The sequence below is a fragment of the Pygoscelis adeliae genome, unplaced genomic scaffold (genome assembly GCF_000699105.1).
Source record: "Pygoscelis adeliae isolate BGI_AS28 unplaced genomic scaffold, ASM69910v1 Scaffold59, whole genome shotgun sequence".
In the NCBI taxonomy this organism is placed as follows: Eukaryota; Metazoa; Chordata; class Aves; order Sphenisciformes; family Spheniscidae; genus Pygoscelis; species Pygoscelis adeliae.
In genome coordinates, this window is record NW_008825565.1 from 2,598,519 (window position 1) to 2,606,650 (window position 8,132).

General features: G+C 38.3%; 1 protein-coding gene across 1 annotated transcript in view; it reads right to left on the reverse strand.

The window, feature by feature from the left end:
- The window catches only part of FAM114A1 (family with sequence similarity 114, member A1), a 36,148-nt gene that overhangs the window by 11,708 nt on the left and 16,308 nt on the right, over positions 1-8,132 (reverse strand). Inside the window, exons 6-7 of the mRNA XM_009332456.1 lie at positions 6,265-6,417; positions 3,887-4,010 (exon numbers count right to left, since the gene is read on the reverse strand). Coding sequence (XP_009330731.1) covers positions 3,887-4,010; positions 6,265-6,417 — 277 coding nt within the window. The remainder of the gene's footprint in view (positions 1-3,886; positions 4,011-6,264; positions 6,418-8,132) is intronic.

An 8,132-nucleotide genomic window follows, 5' to 3' on the forward strand; every position in this document is an offset into this window, starting at 1 on the left:
ACTGCTCACCGCCCGCCGACCAACACCCAGTCAGTCGCCGAGCAGCAATCACTGCCCCCCGGCCAACTCCCCCCAGTTTATATACTGAGCATGATGCCATATGGTATGGCATATCCCTTTGGCCAGCTTTGGGTCAGCTGTTCTGGCTGTGCCTCGTCCCAGCTTCCTGTGCACATCCACGCTGGCAGAGTATGGGAAGCTCATAAGTCCTTGACTTAGTATAAACACTGCTTAGCAACAACTAAAACATCCGTGTGTTATCAACATTATCCTCATACTAAATCCAAAACACAGCACTATACCAGCTACTAGGAAGGAAATTAACTCTATCCCAGCCAAAACCAGGACACTTACATAAAGGAAAAAACCACAAGTTTTATTGAGCTAGGAAGCACAAATTAAAATCCTACTGAAGGCAAGTTAGTTGTAGTTTTAAACTGTTTATCAAGCAAGATTAAAACTCAAAATCCCTCCACGGAATTTAACATGCCTGCTACCTCTTGCTAGATTAGCTAGCTTAAGTAAAAATATATAATTCTGTAATAAAAAATACACTATTAAAAGAGCATATGGCTTACTGACTTGATTTTATAAGTGTAAAACCTATTAATGTGCTTAACAGGACCTTAACTGTATTAACTAGCTTGAGCTAAGAACACAAACTAGAATGGAGCCTTCTCTTTGCAGCAAGACATGAGCTGCATTTAATCCTGATCAGCCAACCTGTTGTTAACCTTTACTGTCTTTTATCTATGCTGGATGCCAAATCATGTTTAAAATTTTTGCTAACATTAAACACAGACCATTTTCTTAGTGTAAATATTAATTATGCCACAGAAATATGCTTAAGGTCCCAACAAGTAATTTCAGGTAAACAATTCCAGTTTAAAAATAAAACCAAACAACCCAAACCTAGACCCTAAAAGATCAGGTGTGCTCCCTGGAAAGCCAAATTTATTTGTTAAATATGACCAGAACAGTAAGTGTAGTCAACAGAAAGTCACTGGAATGCAATTTAAATTATGTAAAGATTGGCAAACCAAAGTCTGAATGAAGCATTAAACTGTTTAATAAAACTGTGCTCCATCAGGGGAAACAGACATGCAAATCACATACAACATTACATGTAAAGGTGCTGGATATTGCCATAAAAATGGCAGACATTTGTCATGTAAGGGCCTATTAATGGAATTCTTTTAAGTTTTACAGGGTGTCCTGGTTTTGGCAGGAATAGAGTTAATTTCCTTCCTAGTAGCTGGTACAGTGCTGTGCTTTGGATTTAGGATGAGAACAAAATTGATAACGCACCGATGTTTTAGTTGTTGCTAGGTAATGCTTACACTAGCCCAGGACTTTTTAGTTTCCCATGCTCTACCGACTGAGAAGGCTGGAGGTGCACAAGAAGCTGGGAGGGGGCACAGCCAAACTGGCCAAAGGGACATTCCATACCATGTGACGTCATGCTCAGTACATAAACGGGGGAAAGCTGCCCGGGGGGGGCCGCTGCTCAGGGACTGGCTGGGCATCGGTTGGCGGGTGGTGAGCAATTGTACTGTGCATCACTTGCTTTGTGTATTATTATTATATCATTATTATTATATTCTATTTCAATTATTAAACTGTTTTTATCTCAACCCAGTGAGTTTTCTCACTTTCACTTTTCTGATTCTCTCCCCCATCCCACCAGGGGCGGGGGGGGAGTGAGTGAGTGGTTGTGTGGTGCTCAGTTGCCGACTGAGATTAAACCACGACACAAGGTTTTATGCATTTGCTGCACTTAATACAAACACTTAAGATCCTGTGCATTAACAAATTCAGGAAAAAGGTTGGTTTTTCCTGAGTCAGGAGGATCATAAGAAGCTTTCACTCACTCTCATAACTTTTATGAAGATATATTTTTGTGAAGGGTACCCAGACTAGGACACTGTCTAGAGGGGATGTGTCAAAGCACTATACAGCGTTAAGAGCACTCTCAATGCAGTGTTGCATGTACTACGGATTATGGGTGAGAAGCTGAAGAAAGAAGGAAAGGCCACGTGTCCCAGGTTAGGAGCCTGACCACAGAATTGTCAGCTGAGCCCTAACAGAAAGCTACTTTGAGAAGTAATTAACCTTTCTATTCTTTTGGTGTCCTTCAGTGGAACTAAAATTTATCCAACTTAATACTAATATATGAAATTTATCTGTAGTTCAAAAACTAATAAATCTTCAGCCTGACTGCACTAAAGGATGCGAGTAATTTTGAACTGCAGCCTGAAGTAACACCCATTCAGCTGTAAGGTGGAGAGAACATGTGTGTGGTTATTCTTTCCGCTGTCACAGAGAGGAGGATATGTTTCACTGCTGACTGATTTGCTTTTGTAGGGGAAAACCTGCAGCACACTCTGATTTTGTCTTTTTTTTTTTTTAAGGTGCACATTGCCTTGGTCCCAGCCTATTTAGAAGGCCAGTTAATGTTTCAAGGAGCATAATCAGCAGCTGTGCTTCACTGAAGAAACAGAACTTCTGATCAACAGAGAAAACATCATTTTGTGCAAGGAACAGAGCTTTTCCTGGGGGCTGCTTTCAAAGCAAGGAACTATTTCCCACAGAAATTAAGGAACAACAGACATCTCATGTATCCTCACTTTTAAGCAGGTCATACACTTTCTTGACTTCTATTTCTCACAAACCCACTTTTTAAAAAAGTAACAAGGGAAAAAAACAGCACAAACCTCTACCATACTAAGACTACACTGAACACTCGCTGTCCCCCCGAAGGAGAAACAATAAGCTCCCTGTGAGAGACATCAGGCATACTTAGTAAGCACTGCTAGAAAGAGCAGTCTGAGCAGAAAAGACTTTCCAGTTAGAACATGTGGATGTTAACACAGTTTTTCTAACTTTTCTGAAGGCTAGAGAAATCATGCCTCATCATCTCGCAAAATGTAGGTTTTATGGGCAAAGCACCCCTGAGAAGATCAAGAGGATGTGGAAGAAGTATCTTTTTATGTTTCTGTGTTTCTGAAATGCAACAACATGGTGTTTAATGGCATGAGCCAGTCCTCAGTCAGGTCAAGGGTATTGTTTCTATTAGCTAGAAGAGGTTTGGTATGGATCTCACAGGCCTGGAGACATGAACTATGGTGGCTTTAAGCTAACTTTTTATCTTTCTGTTCCCAGCCTGTTCTGGGGAATGCCAAAATTCCTGACCTGTTTAAGACACCTATTTTGCCCCTAACCAAAGGGCCCACCCATTTTATTGTAACTTTTGTGAGCTGATCTATGGACTGCCATGCTGGTCCCATTCTCTTTGATGCTGTGCACTATGTCATAGTTATGGCATGCTTCTGCTACTTCTTTCTCATGCTCCACATGCCGCATCTTGCCAAGCAATACCTAGAAAGCAGCTTTGCCACTATGTTTCAAAGTGACTTTCCTTCAAAAAGGATTCTTAAGGTTCAAAAAGGGTTCTTAAGTCCCTTTATTATACTCTACCTATCTAGCAAGGAAGGGTGCAAAGTAAGGATGAAATTGCTAAACAGAAAAGCATTGCTAAACACTCCCAAACTTTCAGATTACACAATTTCATAAACAGATTCTGTCAGAAAACCTCAGTTATCCAAAAGGTTATTCTTCTTATTTTTGTTTTGCTTTCACTGACGATACTGTAAAGTAATACAATACTCCCTTATCTTATTATTTTCTCTATCTCACACTTCAATTACAATATAAATTCAAAATAAGCATTGATCAGCTTCCAGAACTTTCAGAGTATTAATTTTAGTGACTTGCTTATGAAGAGTATCAGGATATCAGAAACTATAGTTTGGATGGTAATTTTTTAAATTACTATATGCAGAAGTAACAATTGTTCATACGGTTAAGTCTCTGTATTTCTAATTACCTTTCTGTGCCTGTACCACTTCATCATCTGATTCCTTCGGAACAAAAATCTCCTTTATGGCAATTAAATCATTTTTCACAGTCTCCAACTGCTCTCCATCAAGTGTTGCTAAATACGTCTGAATCTGTAAAAGAAAGGACAGAAGGAATTCCTAAACAAAACAGAGCCTTCTTCTTAAATTGCTGATTTTGAGCCTGATACCAAAATAGGCTAAGAAATGGAAACTTCCATTATGCTCAAATCTCATCTCTAACCTTCCAACTTATGTAGATGCATTTTTAGTTCTCATCAACAAAATTTGTTGTGTATCACAAAAATTACACCAGCCTTGCAAGATCATCATGTCTCTACCTTCTCCCAGAATATTTGTTTTGAATTATAAAACTGTGGCTTAATCGCAAATCCTAATGAGCATTTTGGGATTGCTTGGATGAAGCCAGCAGGAAACAAGAGCACAGGCAGAATTCATGCTTAGTCTGAGCACTCATGGGAGGAGTTAGAAAAAGAAGCCTCTCCCCTCCTTCAAAATGCAACCAAAATTATTGACAGTCTACCAGTCTACCTGTTCTGAAGAACATAACTGACAGATCTTTGGGTGTCTCAGGTATCTGCAAGTCCCTGTATATCTAATAGTGTGGCAAGCCTAACAGGGGTGGAAACAGATTCTTTGAATCACTGTTTGCACTACAGTTACGCAGTGTAATCCCATGATCGCACTCTGCCTATGGAAGCGGAGAGAAATGCCTTCTCTCCATTCAATACAAAATTTCACTTTTAGGTTTGTTTCAAGGTTGTTTTTTTTTAAGCTTGCTTGATGGATGTGCAGACTGGCTGGGTGAGAGACTGGAAAAAGACAGTATTTTCTTATGTTCCTCCTTGATGTGTCCAGCTCATGCTCAGTGTTAAATGCAAGATAAAGTTGGGAGACCCAACTCAGGTTGTGAAGGACTACCAAGGGCTTTTTGGCCCTCTCTATAGCATTGTCCATTTCATAGGATTAACTGGGACCTTATTTTAATAGAAGCTTTTAAAACAAAAGCTTTAAAATACTTTAAAATCCCTGCTATTAGAAGGACATAGGTCATTAGCAATGCCTTCAGTCTGTCTTTCGCTCCTCCTGTGGCCCATCAGAGTGTGGCTTTTGGGCTGTTAGTATAGATCTCAAGCTTACAGTACTGTTAAGTGAGTATTTTGTGCGTGTGTATGTGTATGGTAATTGGAAGATGTTCTGTGAGTCTTTTGGAATATATATCAGGGAATCAGACTTGTTGACCCAGACAGTTGCATTCAATCCTATTGGAGTGAGTAGGACTACAAACCAGGGGTTATCTAGGACATAACATGAAGCACATCAGAAACCTCATGGTAACAACCTGCACAAGTCTTCCTTACCCTGTGGTATTTAACAGTAAAAGAAAAACAGTGTTGACACATGCAATTAACCTGAGCTCGTTTTCTATTTCTCTCTTTCCTGTTTTGTGTTTTTTTTTTTTTTCTCAAAAGCAGGCCCTTGAACCTTACATGTAGGTTTTGAATTCATAATTTTGCATTTAGACATAAGTGCAAAACCACAAAACAACATGGACAGTATGTACCTAGCTATTACTAAAATAATCTGCTTTTATTTGTTAGAGCAAATAAAACATTAAAAAAAAAAGTTGGTTATTTTTAATTAAAAATAACACAGAGGGCAAGGAGTGCTAATTACTAAAACAAAAAAGAAGAAAAGATGTATTTTAAGAAATTTATTCAGAAAACTTTTTCAGTACCACTGCTGAGAATCTAAAAAAGTTCTATTAATCTACTGTCAGAGATCTACTGACAGGTGAAATTCAAAAATATATTTATCATATAGGCCTTAGTAACTTTAGCATGTTCTTCAGAGAGACATAGAGCATTTCTGTACCTCCAGTAATGATATCTTGGGGTAGTTTTATGTAAGTTTAAAACCTAACACAATAAAGAAGACTTAGGAATTGAATAAGTAATCTGGAATTCATTTTAATTCACTAGCCTCTAGGTGTAGTAGATCAAGAATTCCTGAATGTAAGTATCAGTGCCTGATACAAAACCAAAAGACATCAACCTCCTTGCAAATTCTGAAAAGACATCTGCACAGTGTTGCAAGCTGATAGATGGTCCTAACAAAAATAACTTTTGGTTGTGAAGTTGTTTGTTTTGAATTAATCTTGGAGTTAAATTTTATGTGTATTGAGATTGATGTCCTGAAGCCCAGGACTGGCCCGTGGGATCAATCCAGCTTTCTCTGAAGCTGATGAAAAACCTTCTGTTCATTTCATGCGCACCTGCAGAGTGAAATTAATGTAATGAACAACTCTTTACCAACCATTTTGATTTGTGCTGTCTGCATACTGTACCTGGGCTTCACTTTCATTTGACAGGATTTCCAGAGCTTCAAGATGAGACAAACCTTGGAACTCATCAAAAAGTAGTCCATAATGTGCTGTTCTTTCAACTGTAACTTGCTGGGCCCGCCTCTGTTTCTCTTTTTCTTTAGCTTCTCGCAACAGCTGCAAAAATGTACATAATTCCTGTTGTTTTATTGGTAGTGCTGTAGGTATAACAGATTTTATTACTTTCTGCTTCTGCTTGTCTAGAAAGTAGTAATAAAATTTGGGACTATATCACACCTGCAGAGCTGAAATTTTAGAGCTGAAATATCTAACTTCTTTTTTGATAAACTTCTCTAATAAAGTATTTTAGTAATAGTCTAAGTGTGGTTTTCCCAATGGTAATTGCTAACCATCTTTTTTAAAAAACAATGAACAAACAAATAATCTTGCTTATGTTCTCAAAAGCAATGGCAGCTATGGATACCATATAATAAATTTAGCCACCAATTACAATGAAAGAAAAATAAAAAGGACTATTTCATACACAGCCTTAAAGAGTGTTTCAATCCATTCTACAGACCACAAAATGGGAAGAATATTATTTTCAGGACCTACCTACCTACTTGCATAAATAATGCACCTACATAAATATTTCCTATAAAATATTTTTAGCAGATACTAAAGTCAGTTTTATGTGACAGCAGGACTGACAAAAGAGGTTGACCTAATAAGGTAGGACTTCTACCAAAGGTGGGGCAGAACTATACTTGGGGATATTTTGGAGTGATCTTCTTATACACTTCTGTTTGTTAGTGTCTAAGAAGGATAGAATAGTGTATAGAATAGGATCTTCTATTCCTTCCTTCTATTCCCGGGAATGAATGGCCTCTTGTATGAATTTGCTACAGTAAAGCTGGTAAATACATCTGAACTGCATCTTAAGTCACATATAAGCCTCTGAATGCAGGTTAACTCTCGCCACTTACACTATTGCATCATTCAAAATCTCTACAATATTGTCTTCAGTTATTCATTTGTTAGAAAAGATTTATGACGGCAGATTTTTCAGTCTCCACCTTCAAAAGATAGCTCACGAAGTTTTATGTACGAATCACCGAAAAGGAAGCGCTGTGTTATGTGACCCATGAGAACTGATTTATGTCACTTTCTGACTCAGATTTTATGTGTGAATTCATGCATATTGTTTAGGAAGGTATTCTCAGAAGCTCATTTTAACCCTGTGGGCCTTAACAAGAGTTACTTGCTTTTGGCCTACTACAACAGTATCAGTCTGTTTACACTTACAATGACCAACACTAAAGATGAAACATCTCATTAAAAGAAAAATAACCTTACTCGTATCTACAAGCAAGTAAACATGTAGTAAAATTGAAGTATTTTTCACCATCTATTCATTTCCACAGCCTCCCTCCTCTCAGTGTCTGGAGAGCTAAAATAATTTTGTACTGACAGCACTTATACCTCTGTTTTTATCATGTCTCTGAACTTTTAAACGTGAGTCATGACTGTATAAGGGTACCATCAGTTTGGATAGACATTAAGATATAACCTTTCACAGCTCTAATTCCTAATGAAACATATGTCCTATTCCAGTGTTATGCATTTCCCAGGAAAGTAGTATAGTGATGTTTATAGAATCATAGAATCATGGAATAGTTTGGGTTGGAAGGGACCTCTAAAGGTCATCTAGTCCAACCCCCCTACCATGGGCAGGGACATCTTCAACTAGATCATGTTGCTCAGAGCCCCGTCCAACCCCACGTTGAATGTTTCCAGGGATGGGGCATCCACCACCTCTCTGGGCAACCTGTGCCAGTGTTTCACCACCCTCAGCATAAAAAATTTCTTCCTTCTATCTAGTCTAAATCTAC